Below are 18,960 nucleotides of genomic sequence, written 5' to 3' on the forward strand. Positions count from 1 at the left end.
AAAGGAAGTATTTTCTTTTTTTTGGGGGGGGGGGAGCCCTAAGAAACCAAAATGAAACCAGTATGAAAGTTGGGAGGGGCTTTTATTTCTTCTGAAAACAGAGTCTCAGACTGTCCTGGAATTATGAAGACCAGGCTGGCCTGTAACTCAGAGCTCTGCTTTCCTGTCTCTGAGTCCTGGAACTAAAAGGGTGCACTACACCACCGAGGTGGGTGCATCTTTTTCTTTTAAAGCATCTTGTTTAGGTGAGGTGCCTGATAATTGGATAAAGTTCTTGGCTCAGTGTTTTTGGTTTTGGTGGTTTGAGTCTGGCTTTGTAGCACCAGGATGGTCTTGAGCTCAGTCTTCTGCTTCAGCCTCCTGAGTGCTAGGATTATAGGTAGGGACCACCTTTGTGCCTAGCTAGTTTGTTTTGGGTCCAGTGAGACTTTTTTTGGTTTTTAACTTTTTATTCGTTTCCAGTTCCATATCATACACCCCAGTCCTGCTCTCCCCCTCTTCACCCTTGCAGCCTCCCACCCAAAATAACACACACACAAACCAACAAAGCATAGAAAACATGGAAGCTGTAGTATGTCAGTGTGTCCCACTGTCCACACATCACTTGGTCTGGTTTGAGGTCTCTGGCTTCTGTGACACCATCAATATTGGATCCTCATCTGGACTCCTCCCAGTTCTCCTGTTGTTAGTGTGTCATGGGATCCTGCAGCTTTGGATCAACAAGACTGTCCCTTTCACACATCCTAACCATTTGAAGATGGTATAAATTTTGGGGTGGGTCAATTCAGTCCTGGATCTGGGCCTAGGCAGTGGCTTAGCTGGTCAGCTCTCACCAGCACAAACTCTCTATCTAGTACAGCTAGGCCACTCAATGGCGCCATCTACAGGAGACAGGGCCTGCTCACCTGCACCCATACCTCCAGAACCAGCTCTACTGTGCTGCTCAGTCAAGAGGTGGGGCCCACTAACCCAAATGCTGCAGACTGTGAGGGGCTGGCCCACCAGAGCCTCTGTCATCAGGACCAGCTCCATTATGTTGCCCAGTTGAGGTGCAGGGCCTGCTCTCCCAGTGCTACAGCCAGTAATGGGGCAGGGATAGGTCTCATGACCCTAGGGCCACTCACCCAACCTCACTACAGCTCACCCCCCACCCCACCCCACAGCTCTACCATGCTGCCCAGACAAAATGCAAGGCTTGCACTACAGGCAGCAAAGAGCAGGGCCAGCTCACCCACTTTCAGGACCCCAGGATTGCTGCAGGTGAGGGGAAAGGGAAGGCATCAACACTACACATGTCACATCATGGCAGATGAGTGGCTGGGCCAGCTACCTCTTTTGCCCTCAGGGTGGTTCACTTGTCCTCCACTCCCCTGCAACCAGTGTTGGGTTTGCTGTGCTGTCCAGGCAAGGTGCTGCAGCTCTGAGAGGCAGGGATAGCGCTCCCAAGCTCATGACCAGTGTGCAGCTTTCCTGACTGCCTGAGGTGGTGAGGAATGGGGTGTTCAGTGTTTTTAGAACGGGTAAAGAAGCTAGGAGGATACTCTAAAACCGAGTCTGGTATTGAACTAGATAAACTGCTAGATGTCACACCTCAGAAATGCCTTGCAGGTGTAAAGGTTGTTAGCTCCCAGCATACTTTTTGGAGGAGCCACTTGGTTCAGATAGTAGCCTTCTTCACGTGGTGGAAGGGGGAGTTAGCAGAGAAGACTCCACCTCCAAAAACCATTACCTGGGGCCTAAGAGTTTAGAAGACACAGGCATCCAACATAGCAATAATCGATCCTTAGTGAAATTTTAGGTCTTTCTCAGCTATAAAATACTGTGCCATTATTTCCCACTTTTATAAGAGACAGGATTATCAACTACCAAATGGATAAACATGGCACAAAATTTTGAAGCCCCTGAAGATAGAAATACCATTCTCAGCCGATTTAGAATGTCTAAACCTGACATCTTTTGTATAGAATGAGTCCCTTTGAAGTTCACATCCTACTGTATTGAAGTTAGCATATTAGTGCATTTCTCAAACATCTCAAAAATTAGGACTCTTGCTTTCTTTTCAGTAAACATCAAAACTAGAGTGGAAAGACAGAAAGTGGCTTTCAGTAGATTGAAATGAGCCAAGTAAAAAGTTGTCTCTCAGCACACCTATAGACACCTCAGTTGTGGACAAACTAGAAACCTATCTTGATTTCTATTTCTTCCAACAAAAGGACCTGTACACTCCTTGTAGGAGCTGGTTCCAGTGCTGGAGGATAGGACACTGGGAAGTTCTGATTTATCTGTGATAGTGCTTCAGAGTCTTGCATATCAAGGGTGGTGGGGAGGGCTCAAAACCTTAATGGCCACATCATGTGACATGGCTCACAGAATGCTAAGAATAAGAAATATCTGAGGGTTAATTTGGAAAATCTCCTTTGCAACCAGAGGCAAGGTAACCAGAGCACCACCAGCTGCTCTTCCAGCACTTACCCTACAGCTCCACAGGGAAGTGGTCCCAGGATCACCTCTGCTGGCCTCCACAGGGACTGTGTGCATGTGATACAGATACACACAGGGGCACAACAGCTATACACACAAAGGCTGAAATTTTTTCAGAAGGTTGTCCTGGCACTAGGATTCATTCTAACTCATAGGGTGAAGGGGAGGGGGCATTTTCATACTGTCTGCCATCAGTCACTAACAGTAGTGAGTTCATAGTGCAGAAACCAAAGTTAGTTTTAAGGAGATGGCATGTGCTTCTGCACAGTAATCTGAAGGGTACAAAGTCAATCTAACCATGGACAAATTCCAATTTTTTTAAGATAGCAGAACTAGAACACGGATGGTGTATTGTTATTTTTTAAGTTTGGTAATTGTACTGTAAGATATCCTAATAACACCCCATCCACCCCAAATTCCTGTACTTGTAATATAAATCACATGTACAATAGCTATAAATGGTTAAGTAAATATGTAAAATATACAGAGAAAAAATGTGGCAAAATCTTAGTATGTTATACTAAAACATCCTACACTGGTCTCGACAGTGTTCCTAAGTTACTGAGGTAAATGGGTGCTGACTTGCCTAACATGTTGAACACAGTCTAACAGTAAAATGGTTTTTAAAAAGCCACTGGCCTCTGGATCCAGACTGATGATTTAAATCCTCTGCTTATATAAACTTGGGCAAATCTCTCAAACTGTGTATCTACTTCCACTGCAGACTTACAGAGTAACAGCTGCAAGACAATGCCTGACCTTAAGAAACCTTCAAATCATTCTATCAAATTTTTCTGATGAAACAACCTTCTGAAGTGACCAGAGACACAGGACCAAAACCTTACCACTTCAATCTTTGCGCATTCATCTGAGTAGCCAGGTAGCTTTCTCCTATTTTATTTAGGTCTCTCTCTCTTTTTTTTTTTTTTTTCAAATTCCAACCAGAAGCTAAATACAAATGGAAACCAGTAAGCACTAGTTTTACTTCAAGAGTAGGATCATTCCGATTTACTCCAGTAAAAGTATGCAACCCTTAAGCAAAGCTTTTCTTCATTTAAAAGAAAAACAAAACAAAGTAAAAGCTATACAGTAGTCTTTCCTCATATTCATTGCACAAACGAGTTCTGCTTCCAGAACTCTCCACACTCTGTAGGTATTTTTACAATGTAAGAGCCCCACTTTTGTTTTCTATCCCAAACACTCAACTTCTTTAGGATGGTGTAGAAACCAGGATTTCTGCAAAATTCACTGGATTTTTTATTTGTAATTAAAATTTCTAACACCAAAAAACAAAACAAAAACCAAAAAAGTCCTCTACTTATGATGGTTTTTGCAGCTATGACTGTTCCTCGGTTTTGTAGCTGCTTCAGCCACACCAGACTCCAGATCTGCTTTAATGTGTATAAATGCATCTGCACACAGCAGAGTACTCTATATCAGCAACTCGGGGAAAGAGATCTGGGAAAATACATGTACTAATGAGTACCAAGAAAGCAAACATGGCCCAGTGCACACGAGGCAGAGATACCTCACTCAATGAGATGCTTTTTTTCATTAACATTTCTTTCCCGTGGTTGTAATTTCTTTTTGTAACAACCATCTGGTCATTAGAATGAATCTGACAGTGCTCTGGAACAACGGTGATTATAGCAAAGCTATGAAGTTTTTAAATGTTATTTATACCTGTTACATTCACTCTCACCCTCAATACTGATGACAGATGTCAGAGGCAAAACCCAGCACAAACATGAAGACCACAACACTGAGCATCCCTGTGCTTTCAGATACAGTAAGCATTCAGTGTACAGTAGTCCTTCCTTCACACTTTAGTAAGACGCTGATGCAGTGCAGCAGTCTGCAAAGCACTTTCACACAGTCCGTGCAGAAGACATCTGATTTTTTTTAAAGTTCTGTGATACAAATGATTAAAATAAATCCAGGATGAACAAGTTTCAAAACGCATAGTGTTCTGTGCATGAGTCCATTTTCTTTAAACTCTGAAAGAAAAGTGGTAAGAAAACAAGAAAAGAAAATAGCTGCTGCATTCTCTGGTCTTCTCCATTGCTGGTCAATGCTCTTATTTACTCTGGCATGTAAGGACGGAGGTGATCCTCTATGGTGCCAACTGCCCAGTGGGTGAGCTGTTCCTGCGGCAGGTAGAGGCAGATGCTGCATAACTTGAAGATGGTGGCTTTGTTTTTTGGAGTCTAGAAAGAAATATATTTTTAATAATTTTAATAGTTTTAACTGTTAACAATTTAATAAGGCACTGTAATAACAAGACAAGAGATATGTAGTTCACTATCCATGCAGGACATGAGAAAGTAAGAGTAGAGATGTTTGAAATAAATGCAGAGAATCTGTGCATAAATTTGGGCATATTTAAGTTTAAAACACCTGGCAGGGGTTGGGGATTTGGCTCAGTGGTAGAGCACTTGCCTAGCAAGCACAAGGCCCTGGGTTCAGTCCCCAGCTCCGAAAAAAATAATAGGGAAAGGGAAAAAAAAAAAAAAAAAAAAAAAACACACCTGGGAAGTCAACAGAACTGTGCTGTGCCCCAACCTCCAGCCCGGAAACTAGCTCCTCTCTAATGGGGAATTAAGATCTGAGCTTCCTGGGGTTGGGGATATAGCTCAGTGGTAGAGCGCTTGCCTAGCAAGCTCAAGGTCCAGGGTTCGGTCCTCAGCTCCGGAAAAAAACAAAAACAAAACAAAAAAAACAAAACCAAAAACAAACAAACAAACAAAAAAACCCCAAAAGATCTGGGCTTCCTGTCTGCTCCTAGATGGGGAGTATAGAGATCTGGTTTCTAATATAGACAAACAACCACCTCCGCCCCATTTTTTGAGACAGGGTTTTCTGCTCGCCCCCCGGCTACCTTGGAACTCACTCTGTTTAACCAGGCTGGCCCTAAACTCAGAGATCTGCCTGCTGGGATTAAGGGCATGCACCACCATCACTACCTGACTTAACTAACTTTTAACTTGATTTATTTCCAAATTTACTTAAAGGCTTTCCACTCTATTCTTGATGGTCACTGAAACCCAGACGCAGAAATCAGAGTCCTGAACCTTTTAATAAAAGCTCTGAGAAATGTACTAACTTGTTAATTTAGTCTTTTCTATACAGTAGAACCTGAGAGATTGAAGGGGGCTCACAATATGCTTTTGGTGTTATTGACTAAATCGCAGGTCTTAAACATGTGAGATCAAGTTTCAATTAAATGTCACAAAAATGTGAGGAAGGAAGCTGGTGTGATGGGTTACAACACTCAGGAGGAAGAGGCAGGCAGATCTGAGTTATTTAAATAAAGGGCAGCCTGGTCTATGTAGAGACCCCGTGTCAAAACAGAAAGATTTAAAATGTCACAAAACCAAGTCACAGTAACTCTATGAGTATGATTCACACCAAGCAGAAACATATTCTCTAGAGCCAAGATCTACTCAGTACACCTACCCATGCTAGTGAGACCTGTAACCTATCTTTGGAGCATACAGCTACACTGAATGACATTCAGCACACAGTCTCTTCAGATGTCTGAGTTCCTTACCTTGGTATGTCTTGCTATAGATAAGTAACAGCCCTAGACAATTCTCTCATTTCTCAGTCTGAAATTTTTTTTTTTTTTTTTTTGGTTCTTTTTTTCGGAGCTGGGGACTGAACCCAGGGCCTTGCGCTTCCTAGGTAAGCGCTCTACCACTGAGCTAAATCCCCAGCCCCCTCAGTCTGAAATTTTATTGCAGAATGTCTGTTGAAACTGTTTTGATGAAAACCTGGATTGTTGCTTAAGTAAGAAATAGGTTTGTTTTTTTTTTTTTTTTTTTAATTCTCATTTAAAATGTCTATGCCAGGGCTAGGAAGAGTTTAATCAGTAAGTGCTAGAGCAAGTATAAGGATCTGAGTGGCATGCATTAATTCTGGATTCCCTAGGGCTTGTCCATTGCCTGAGGAACCATACCCACTGGAAGGCATATACAGCTCCATACTTGCACCCCTCCCCTCGAACACACAAACCACTTATTTGAAATACATACTCTGATCAACTGAAAACAGAGCAGGAACTGAGAGTCCATTTTTAATTAGCTCCCAGGCCACTGATTAGGAACTTCTCTGGAGAAGCCTAACACAGGTTTCTTAACTTCAAAAAAGCCCCAAATTAGTCCTAAAAACTTTCTTACCTGCAAATGCTGTCTGTCAATGAAGAGAAACACTGACTGGTTAGGATTGTTGACAACAATTCCTGTCTTGTCCTTGCGGCTCAGTACATGCAGAAACTGTTTCTCATAGTCACCGTGATGAAATTCAAATTTGGCCTAATTGTGAAATACAAACATTTTATATAGCTACAATTACATTGCATTGCCCAACCATCATCTACTGCTTCCACGTGCATGTTTGTGCCGACCAATATGGAGACAAACAGGTAATTAGATCTAATTAAAATTATGTGCAGTGTAAAACTCAACTCAAGAAAAATCAAGCAAAAATAAATTCACTTCTTGCCAGGCATAGCAGCACATGCCCGTTACTCCAGCAATCAGAATGAGGCAGGAAGACAGGAAGACACCCTGTCTCAGAACAACAACAACAACAACAAAATCACACACACACACACACACACACACACACACACACACACACACACACACAAATCTTCAGTTAACACTGGTGACATTTCAAATGCCCAAATCATACCCAGCTTGATTTTTTGAAACACATAACATTTTCTTATAAAGAAAATTCTACTAACAGTATTCCACCATAAAATTTTGTGATCTTTAATACTTACAATTAAACAGGAAATGAAAACCTAATGAACCCAATGAAATGCAAAATCCTCAGTCTACAAAGAGTCACACTTGTACAAACAGGCTTCTAAAAATATAGATAAACCCTTTGGAAAAAATTGTTTTGGAAGGCAAAACTCATCTATCAAGCAAATCAACTTCATCCTTCCACATGTCTAAGAGAGCAGTAGAGGGGAGCAAATGCTGGTCAAAGAGACCAAGCTAGGGGCTGGAGAGATGATGGCTCAGCAGTTAAAGAATACTGGCTGCTCTTCCAGAGGTGCTGAGTTCAATTCCCAGCAACCACCTGGTGGCTTACAACCATCTATAGGTATCTGAAGTCCTGTTCTAGCACACGGGTATAGATGCAGATAGAGCACTCATATGTAAAATAAATCTTGGGGAAAAAAAAGAAAAAAAGACAAAGCTTAGTAATAAGTAACTTACAAGAAACCTTTAACATCTTTTCAGATAATTCAGAACTCCAAATTCTGAATTCCATTTGCTTTGAACAATTTCTACTATCAATAGTAGGCAATACTAAGCTCTAAAATCTCGAGTGTCTGCTATTTAATGTTTTACTAGTGCCTTGTAAACCCTGGGTTCTTGAATTGTACTACTCATCTCTCCCTTACTCTCCTGTGGCACAAGGGATGAGTTCAGGCCACAAACATGCCAAGTGCTCCACCAAAAGCAATGTCACTAGCTCTCAACGGTTTTCAGGGCCAGAGCTTGGTTGGCATACACCTTTAATCCCATCACTTCAGGAGGCAGAAACAGGTAGGTTTCTGAGAGTTCCAAGTAAGTCAACTCAACACTACATAAGACCCTGTCTCAAACAAATAAAAGTGAAAAGTAGTCTGAGTTTCACCATATAGTTCCAGAGCATTTTAAGTATGTCCTACTGAATTTCTTCTTGGGGAAGCAATGTTTTACACCAAACAAAACCATTTGCATAAAGATATAAAAAGTGGGTCAAGTCATTGTGAAGGTCAGCAGTTTCATGGCCTCATTAAAGAGTGGACTAACTACGTATCTTCAACATCCCAGACTGAAAGTATGTGAGAAAAATCAGCACTAAACAAATATGAACTCCTCACCCTCATTTCCAAAACAATGCAGCATGAGACACTATTAAACTTGGCTGTTAAGCTTTCATTAGCAATCTACAGATTATCCATGGTATACTGAAGTTCATATGCAAATATTATGCTGTTTTACACAAACTGAGCATACGCAGTGTTTTGGAGCCAATCCCCAAAAGATACGTAACCTAGAAATGCCAGCTTTAAATTATGTAAAGAATGAAATTAGTGCCACATTACTGGCTTATTTACTGCAGTGAGCTATATTAGCAACGTTATTACATGTAGATTATAATCAATCCAGAAGGTTCTATAATTAGTTTGAGGAACTTTCTATAGAAAGCAGTCACGACAATAATCTTTTATCTGTTTACCTTACTTTCCCTTTTATCAAATTACTGTTTTAGGTATAGGGCTGTTTTGCCCACACATGTGCCCATGTACTAATACACAGCATACTGGTGTCCTTGGAGGCCAGAAAATGTTATCGGATCCCTGGTACTGAAGGGTTAGAAGGTTGTAAGCTGCCGTGTGCGCACTAGAAATTAAATCCAGACCAATGGAAGAGCAGTCAAGTGCTCTTAACCTCTGAGCCAGCTCTTGAGCCCCTTGCTTTTAAAAAGGGTTTATTTTGGCTTACAGTTTGTCTCGACTCCTCTTAATTCAATGACCCTAGGCCTACTATTCCTCTTTTTTAACTGCCTCATTTCTTCTTCTGCAGGAGATTCACACACCTACTTATCACTAGTACTTAGGTTAACTCTATATATAAAATATATAGGAGAAAGATGAATACAATGGCTTTTAATAACCTTTAAACATGATTTCAAATAAAAGTAGCACTTGAGAAAAGACTATTCTAACTATTTCAAATAATAGCCCAGAGGAAAAGATAGACAGACATTTAAAAATAAACTGAGTATGGTGCCATACATCTTTAATCCCACAGCTCTGAGTTCCAAGCCAACCTGGCAGACATAAGTAGTTCAGGTCAGCCAGTGCTACATAAAAACAAGTAAAATTCAAAAATACACCATTTTCCCCATTGGTAAGCTGAAAAACAGCATCTCTAGCGCACACAGTGAGCAGCCTAGAACTAAGGATAATCTGTGCTTTCAGAACTTGGTACTACCATGCTGCAGTGACCCCAACTATAAAATGTAAAATCATTCCCTTGCTATTTATTTAGCTACTGTTATGAATCATATCTGATACACAATTCTGTAGGAGTTGGAACCCATAGGCTGAAAACCACTGCTCCAGTAAATCCACGATGTTAAATCTTAGCTACCAAAAGAAAGTAATTTTACCAATATTTAATCTATGGGTTTTCTTTTCTTTTTGTTAAGAACTTACTTCTCTCATGTCCACCTAGTTTAAGTTTTACCATGGTACAGGAGACATAACTTAATGGCCTATATCACACATAAAAGCAACAGAAAGATGAAATCCTAATAATAGATAAGAAAATTTCTGAATGACAACTTTCATATTCCTAATGATAATATATTCAACATTTAGTTCCATATACTTAATTAATAGGTTCAAATACATCATTTTTCTAATTCTAAAATCTGAGTATTCATTGTAGGAAATTATGGATACAAGTCAGCAAAGACGACTAAAGTTGGAGCTCTGTGATTGAGTTACTGCTTCTGATACATGAAGCCTGGGTTCCATGCTCAGCTATGTAAACCAGGCAGGGAGCCAGGAGGATCAGGAGGTTCAAGGTCACTCTAGGTCGCTCTAGGTACACAGGCAACATGAGACTTTGTCAAGGGAAAAAAGTCTAAAAGATTTTAATAACGTTCATCAAAACCAGAGGGGCCAAGGGATTCTATAATTCTAAAGTTTTCTTCTAATATAATATTTAAAAGGACAGGGAAGATTTATAAAGTAACTATTAGAAGCATATTCCCAAAGATTCCAATACAAACCTAATTATAGGTACTCTCACAAAGTGCTCACTATCTTATTTAGAACAAAATACCTGAACAGGCCTAAAAGGTTCATCAGATTCCTTCCACCTAGAAAACAGGAGACAAACAATTTTCTCAATATCATTCCGAGGCCAAAGAATGAAATCCATCTCCTGAGTACAGCCAATTACATCCTAGAAAATGATAAAGTTTTTTTTAAGTTTTAAAGAAGCAAAGTGGTAACAAAAGGTACAAATGACAGGGTTTAACTACAGAGCCATTGCATCAGTGCAGAAGGTACTTAAGACTGCATAAAATCTAATTCCAGCTCTATACTAACCTTTATATTGGCAGAATCCAGCCATTTAGTCAATGTTTCTCACACAGAGAAGACCTAATTCCTCAGTATATGACTAAACTCTTATCTAGCCAGGGAGCTAATATTACTAGTGCCCAGGCCTTTATTTTCATCTTTCAAAACCAAATGTAACTTGGCAAAAACTGTCTCCAAATGTCTCCAAACCATGCTTATTACACAGAACAGTTGCTGTGCTGTTAGCTGCTTTTCTCCACTCTTGTCCCAAACACCATCCGCCACATCTGTTCCCTAAGACCAATGCATTTCTTCCAGACCAGAAGTTATCTCCAGGTTTCCCTGCTTTAACTAATTTTGGATTATGCACCAAATTAACTTCAATGTAAGGCAGTTTTGAAGGTTAGCAGTAATATATTTCCTTTAGTAGATTTTTTTTATTACAAGGGGGCAAAATATTTTCCCCTCAAAGAGAAACCAGTCACAGTAATCACACACATCATTATCATTCTATCTAAGTGACCAATGCTTTCATTAGAAATCAATCTTTTGTAAAAGCACTTGAAGGTACTTAAAAACAATTTTATGTATAACACAAGAACCTAACAGGGACTGATGGGAGCTTCTACATGCTTTATCCAGCTGAGTACTGCCTTGAGGCAAAAACATTTACACATCTGAGGCGTCTAATCGTAACAATGGCTGACTACTGATTTTCAGGGATAAAACTGTAAGCTTTAATTCACACAAACTCATTCCCTTAGTCAAAACTTCTAGAACTTACCCTTCTCATAGACTGGTATCGAGGGGCATGGAGCTGTACCACATCCTTCTGTAGAAGCTCTATAGAACTTTCCAAGGAATAGCTGGAATCTCGCACACCTTTCAGAATATTTTCTTCATAATTATTTGTCATGACTGGTATAACCTCAGACACTTCAAAAAGTGCTGACTTTTTCTTCTAAAAGAAAAAATTCAGTGATACACTGTTGATATATTCAAACAAATTAACATTTTATTCCTCAGATAGTCAAGTTCAATGATATTCAGTATTTCTGGATATTATCTGACTACAATTATCAATGTTTAATAAAAGGTAAAAAGCGAACTGTGTTTCCAAATTATTTAAGTGCTCATTGCCAATCAATCTAACTCTCTATCACAAACATATGTGATAACACTATATAATGGAGCCTATGGCAACAGTCTATCTAGTCTCATCACTTAGAGCTTGGATTCAGAGAACCTACATTGCAATACCTTCAACTAATCCATCTTTTATCAATTTTGCCACCATGTTTAAAAATCAGCACACACACAAACACACAAACACACACACACACACGAAAATGTGAAAATAACGTCTTCGAAATATTTCAATATAAAAACTACTCTGGAATCACTTTGCAGTGCTCTTACTCTAACAGATGAAAGGTTCTTAAGCACAGAAAACCTTAAGATTGGGGTAATAAGCATGGAAACGTCCAAAAAGCACTAAACAGATCTCATGCTAAGATTCCATTTCTGAGTGAACCAGACCACCTTCCATGCAACAAAGTTGCACTTCTTTTGCTCATAACTCAATCTCATGTCAAACAGCCCTGTTGATTAATGTCCATCTTCAACTGCCAAAGACTACTGCTTTCAATGAATTCGCTTTGCCTTTCACAACTTATCTGATATTTATCTATGGAACTAGATCATAAACACAACACACATGGGGGGGGGGGGGTTGGTTGGAGAGATGGCTCAGCGGTTAAGAGCACTGGCTGCTTTTCCAGAGGTCCTGAGTTCAATTCCCAGCAACCACGTGGTGGCTCACAACCATCTGTAATGGGATCAGATGCCTTTTTCTGGTGTATCTGAGGACAGTGATAATGTGCTCATACAGAAAATAAATAAATCTTAAAAAAAAACAAAACAAAAACAAAACCACAACACACACCCAACATCCTTAGATGATTTCTGTTAAAAAAATTAGCAATTCTAAACAAAAATTTACCACTTCAATTTTTAATTGCTTCTGAAAACTTAAAATGTATTCTTTCATTAACTGTATCATAAGAAATTCCACCTACATTAAGATTTGAAGAAATGAGCTAAACTTAGCATATAAACATTTCATTCTAATTTAACACTTCCTATACATAATTTTACCAAAGTTCCCTCTTTTGTTCCACATAAAAGTTTCGTTTTATTATTATGTGGAACATAAAAGTATGTTCCACATAAATGTCACCTAAAATTGTATTCTAAGCCCTTAGAATTAAGTTATTTCACAGTCAATTAACATAGATGGGCCCTCCATTTTCTCTAAGGTCTCAATTCACAGAACCACCCCTAAGGGTAAAAAGCAGTCTTTTTCCAAACACTCTTGAACATATTTATAAAACACTGAAATAAATAATATACACTTACAAAAACCACTTGTGCTAATTCACAGTAAGAACTTTAAATTACCTTCTCCTTGAACACAAAGGCAATATACATCTTGAAGTCAAACTGGTCAGCTAGAGATTCTTTTTTCTTTCTAAGCTGAGCACGTAGTCTGTTCAGAGCTTGTTTCTTCCGGGAGTTTGGGTCCCCCATTTTGAAATACAGGTGGTACTAAAGCCTTTGGAAATTGTCACTAAACTATGGGCACTTTTTCTTAAGACTCAAGTACAACAGAAACAAGTCATTTTTTTCCTGCTAATATGATTGAATAGCTAAAATCACAACTGTAACCCCCAAACTGCACCTTCTGGCAATATTAGCAGACTGTCATACCACAGGGTCAAGAAACAAAAGTTGCTGTCCAGTCATGTTTGGACAATAATGTTTGAGGGTTAGATGGGAAAGGGGAAGGGAAGGAAAGAAAGAGGAGAAAAAACTTGGAACTAACTTTCTGGAAAACACATGTGGCTAAACTGCCAAAATAAAAGGCATTGAGGGGAAAATGAAAAACCTATCATCAGGATTTAGGTGTGCAGTAAAACACAGCTGACACCAGTCCAATCCGTGAAATCCATCCGGATTTTTCCCCCTTTTCAGAAAAGGGATTAAAAAATTGAGAAAAGGGAGGGAAAATTGTGATGTTGCTTCCCAAATATAGGAAAAGGGGGAAAAAAAAACAAAAGAAAAAAAGAAAAACAAAACTAAAAACCACCAAAACAGGGTAGGTGAATGAAACTGAAATCCCCAGTTGGATTTTACCCAGCCAGATCCATGGCTGTAGTACCTGATTAATTCTTAGTTATTTCAGATTTCACTACTGCTATGTACTGTCAGTGTTTTGCTATTGATTACACTTGGTGGTGAGCAAAGAGAAAAGTGCAAAATCAGCAGAGAAAGAAGGGGAGAGGTACAGGGTTTCCCTGCAATCAACTACAGTGTATACCGGGGGTGGACAGCTGTTGCCCAAAGGAGTCATGAGAAAAAACAGCGGAGTCATTACCAACTTCCCCATCACCCACGTTTTCACCCTCAGGCGGCTGCGAACGCTGCTGCCAAGGAGAACCATGATGGCAGAGGGAAAGGGGGGTCTATTAAATGGTATTAATAGTTATTCCGGCTCTGTGATTAGCCCTGATTAATGCCCGGGATCCAAGCACCCTTAGCCCTGCGGTGGGTTCTACATTCCCCGGGGAGCCCTCCGTATTAAATTTGACCCTGTTCAGGTTCGGGATGGTAGGGAGTTCGATTATCTTCGTGTGAGCATGGCTGAGGCAAAGGTGGCGGGTTCTCCCACGTCCCAGGCTGGGCCCGGGGAATCACCTGCCTTCGACCCCCAGGTCCCACCCCCAACCCCTGGCCTTCAGCGGCAGCGACTCGCTCGCACCACGGGAGACACTGGATCACTCGGGTTCTCACTCATTTCAACGTGGAAACGATTCCCGCCCGGGTAGAGGAGGCGGGAAGAGAGTAAGTGGGAAGGATCAGTTGGGAGGAGGGGAAAGAAGAAAATAATCGTGTTAATAAGAATTACTTCTTAAAGGAAGCCCACCCTCCCACCCCAAAAAAGAAAGGAATGAAGTTCCCGGGTTCTGGATTCGCTTTTCCCGTTCAACAGCCCATGTTTCCCGAGTGGGGGCGGCTGGGTGGTTTCCCAAGGGGGCAGAGGCCGGGATCTAGGCGGCAGGGCGGGGTCCCCGCGGAGAGGAGAGCGGGACTCGCAGGCCGACCGTCGGTGGGCCGTCTAGCCGCAGCCTGCGGGCGGAGCGGCGGCTGCGGAGGAGGAGGCGGCGGCGGCGGCGGGGGCGCTGCTCGTGGCGCGGGCGGGAGCCATGTCAAGAGAACACGACGGGCCGACGGAGCCCCTCCATGCCCGCTGCGCTGCGCTCTGTGGCCGGGCCGCGCGCGCTGCTGCCGCCACTCAGCCCCCACCTGGGCCCCATAGTCGGGCTCGGCGCCCCGGGCGGCGACGGAGGGAAGGACGCGGAGCGGGTAGGGGGGGGGACAGCGAAAAAGAGGAAAGCGCGCGGGAGGGAGAGGGTGGGGAGGGAGGGGAGCCCTGCGCTACGGCCTGTCCGCGGAGTGAGCCCGGCAAAGTTGTCTCAGTTCGAGCGTCGGCTCCCGAGGCCTACTTCGCCCAACAGTCTCGTTCAGGAAAATAGTCCAAGAGAGCCCCGAGGAATGGGGTGAAAAAGCCGAAACGGAGGAGGTCGAGAGTCCGCGGAGCCACAGCCTCGTTTCCCCCCCCGGCACCGGAGTGGCTTCAGAAGCGGCGGCTGCCTCGGGAACCTCCCGGGTCCGGGGCTGAGTCGCTATGAGGAAAAGAAACAAGAACAAACAACTTAAAATGGCAGCGACCGCTGCTGCGTCACCCGCCCCTCAGCGGAACCGCCCCGAGCGCTCTACGCCTGCGCGCGATCTGGACGCTACCATATGTGCAGAACTGAAAGGGAAGACAGGAAGAGAAGAGTGAAAGTTTTCACAATCATGAGGACAGAAAGCCAAAAAGCCAATAATATATGATATACGAAGCTTGTAATAAATAGTGAGTAGCTTTGAAATTAAGCTTTCGGTGAGCTATTTCCTTAGGGGTGTTTAAGAAAACATACTCCCCTTTCCATCAATATGGAAAGTCCTAAGGCATGGAAAGGGTCTCCCGCCACTCCCTCCGCCCCTCTGTCCCTCCGTCAGGCTGTCCTGGTCTCCAGTGTTGGCCCCCTCCCCGTTCTCTTTACGTCATAAAAGCACGCCCCCTACGCCCTCCTTGACGAAGCAACAGAAAGTGTCGCTCTACCCTGGGGGAGGACGGGGTTGGGGGTGGGTTCAGAGCGGCGGTTCTCAACGCGAGGGTCGCGACCCTTACGGCAATCCATTGATCTTTTAATAGGTATTGCCTAAGACCATCGGAAGACACTAACATTTCTAACAGCAGCAAAATTAGTTAGGAAGTAGCAATAGAAATTTATGTTTGGGAGTCACCACAATGTGAGGAACCGTATTAAAGGATCTCAGCAAAGGGAAGAAGGTCCAGAGACGCTCAAGAGCCAAAGCTGGGGAAGTGGGAGGAAAAATGGGTGTTGGAAGGGGCCCGGTGAGGAAACCTGGAAGACTGAGGGATGGTTAGGTTCATTTTATTATCCTTAGAAGTCGGCGGGTTTGTAACGACGGAGAATTCATTTCAAGTTCGTGGAATGAAACTTGATGCACCCCATCGAGTCTAGCCTTAGTCCATGCGGCTCTACCCGTCTTCCTACGCCACCACAGCGAACGGACCTCGGGCTTTAAGCGACGGACGCCCTGTATGCGTTGTGGCTGGGATCGGAAGAGGCAGCCGAACTCTACGTATGATTGATTTCCCACCACGGTGAGCAGGGATTCCCTGAGGACCTCAGACCTACTTCCCATCTTCTCCTGGCTCTCTGTCCTCTACGGTAAAGGGGACACTGGAACGTTTACTGCTGTATCACGCCGTCCTTGACCCCCAAAGAGCTCTCATTTGGTTGCTGAGAACTCTGGTGTGATAAAAACTAAATTATATAATTGATCAGCGAAGGTCGATACTCCACGTGGAGCAAAGCCTGTGTGCTCCATTCCTGATACTCGGTTGAAACGTTTGAAAGCCCAGTGTCCTAAATAGCTGCTTTTCACTTGGTGAAATCAAAAATGTATTAGCTATAATTACCCTTTATCCATAAGCCAAAGAAATTACTAGGGCCCATTCTTCAGTGTAAGTTGTCCAGAACCAAGGTTAGCATTCCTGACCGTTTCAAATTATTTCCAACATTAAAATGAGTCGGCCATAGTGGCTGTAATCTGAGCACTCACTTTTGTGGAGGATGGCTGTGACTTAAAAGTCAATATCCTTTACAAGTTCAAGGCCAACCTGGAATACCATAGAAACCCTGTCTTCCCTCTACCACCACCTCCACAAAATAGATAGATAGATAGATAGATAGATAGATAGATAGATAGATAGATGAATAAAACCAGTGTGGTGACACAGGTTTGTAATTGCAGAATTGGGGAGGCTGACAGGGTCGCTGTTTGAGGTCAGTATAGTCTATATAACATGTTCCAGGCAAGCCAGGGCTATATAGTAGGACCCAATTTAAAAAAAAAAAAAAAGGACTGGGAGATGATTCAATGGGTAAAGGCACGTGCTGCCAAACCCTACTTGAATTAGATCCCAAGACCCACCAGTGTGTCATGAGCATACATACTACTACATATAATAAATATAATTTCAATTGAAATATATATGTAATAAAGCTCACAGTGCTCATTTGTTGATTTATCCCACGGTCATATAACTGAAAAGCTCACACGGGTAAAACAACATTTCGGATTAACGGTATTGCAAGAATATGAGTAATATGAGTATACATGATCACTTTCTAGGCTGTTATAGGAATGAGCACATATGTCATCCTTAATCTAATGTACACACTGTAGTGGTTGGTGGTTGGGATTGTTACTGAGTAGACAAAGCATCACATTCTCACCATAAGACCCAATACCCATTTATTAGTCATTCCCCTTCCTGGCCTCAGGAAACCACCAATTTATGTTGTTTCTTAAGTTTGCCCTTTTAAGAACTTTATGTGTATGAAATGTAGTATATGGTGTTTTGTGATTAGTTTCTTAAGATTTAAAAAAAAAAAAAAACTAAGTGCCCAAGGAAACCAGAGATGTCATATTCTCTGGAGCTGGAATTAGAGGCAGTTGTCAGCCCAAGACAGGTCCTTTGTAAAAACAGTACAAACCCTTCCCCTGAGCTACCTCTTCAGCCCCCTTAACATGTTTTTTAAGATCTGTTCATAATTTACCAATACTTAATTTCCTTTTGCTGATGAGTAATATTCCACCTTAAGGCAGGTATTGTATTTTTGCCTGCCTTTCAGAGGTTGACTGAGAACATTGTCCCTACCCTTTGCTGTTACAACGCTCTTAGGAACACTTGCTTGAGAGGTTGTCTACACATGGCTCTTCAAATTCTCGTGGTTGGTAACCTTGGAGTAGAACTTCTGGGTCATCTACTTACTGGCCATTTTTTTCTGTCTTTATTGGAAAGAATGTCTATTCAGAGGTTGGTCATTTTTGTCTTGCCCATTTAAAATTTGTTATTGACATGTAGGAATACATTGTGGGTATTTTCTCCTGTGTATATGTTTTTATTTCTTTTCTTCTTTTCTTCTTTCTTTCTTTTTCTTTCTTTCTTTCTTTTTTTTTTTTTGTGATACCCTTCATGGTATAAAAGTCAAATTCATTATTTTTTCTTGTGTTTGTACTTTTGTTGTCCTATCTAAGACCAATGAAGAATTTTTATGCTGCTATAGTAACTATGGGCATGGAGAGGCAGCTGGGAAATATGGTAGTTACCTGAGACAGGAGGATCTCATAGAACCCAAGAGTTTGAGGCACATGAGGTCAATCTAGAGTCCCTGTATCAAAACCAAAATAAAGTCGAGATGGAGAAGTGTTAAGGAAATGTATAGTTTTTAGTTTCAGAATTGAAGATAAGTGGTTATGAGCTGAATAACTCCTACAGTTTGTGCTGTAATGAGCTGAAATGAGCCACAAAATAGAAGTAATGTACCTTAACGGGAGCTGGGAGGCAAGACTGCTCTGGCTCAACTTTCTCTGCAACTTAGAAAGACAGTAAAGCACAGTGAGGAAAGAAAATGGAAAACCAATCTCTGACCATAATGTTCTCCCGTGAAATTAAAATGCCGCAAACTCAATTTTTTTTCTGGGGAAGCTGGAAAGATGGCTCAGTAAGTAAGTGTGGCCGTACAACCACGAGGACCTGAGTTCAAATCCTCAGCATGTGGGCATGGTTCAGTGTGCCTGTAATCCTAGCACTACGTTGGCCCGAAACAGGATTGCTGGGATTTGCTGCTACAGCCAAGCTCCAGAGAAACCCTGCCTCAAGAGAATAAGGC

The 18,960-nt window shown here is 41.9% G+C and overlaps 1 protein-coding gene across 1 annotated transcript; it reads right to left on the reverse strand.

Annotated features, from left to right (window-relative positions):
* Nucleotides 1–3,362: 3,362 nt before the first annotated feature.
* C17h6orf62 (similar to human chromosome 6 open reading frame 62) lies at nucleotides 3,363–15,002 on the reverse strand. The gene is given in 5 exon segments (NM_001305277.1): nucleotides 3,363–4,688; nucleotides 6,660–6,794; nucleotides 10,344–10,466; nucleotides 11,370–11,546; nucleotides 13,046–15,002. Coding segments are annotated over 5 exon segments (690 nt in total). The 5' UTR covers nucleotides 13,175–15,002; the 3' UTR covers nucleotides 3,363–4,562.
* Nucleotides 15,003–18,960: the final 3,958 nt, after the last annotated feature.

Source organism: Rattus norvegicus, chromosome 17, assembly GCF_021556685.1.
Source record: "Rattus norvegicus strain SHRSP/BbbUtx chromosome 17, alternate assembly SHRSP_T2T, whole genome shotgun sequence".
Classification (NCBI taxonomy): domain Eukaryota; kingdom Metazoa; phylum Chordata; class Mammalia; order Rodentia; family Muridae; genus Rattus; species Rattus norvegicus.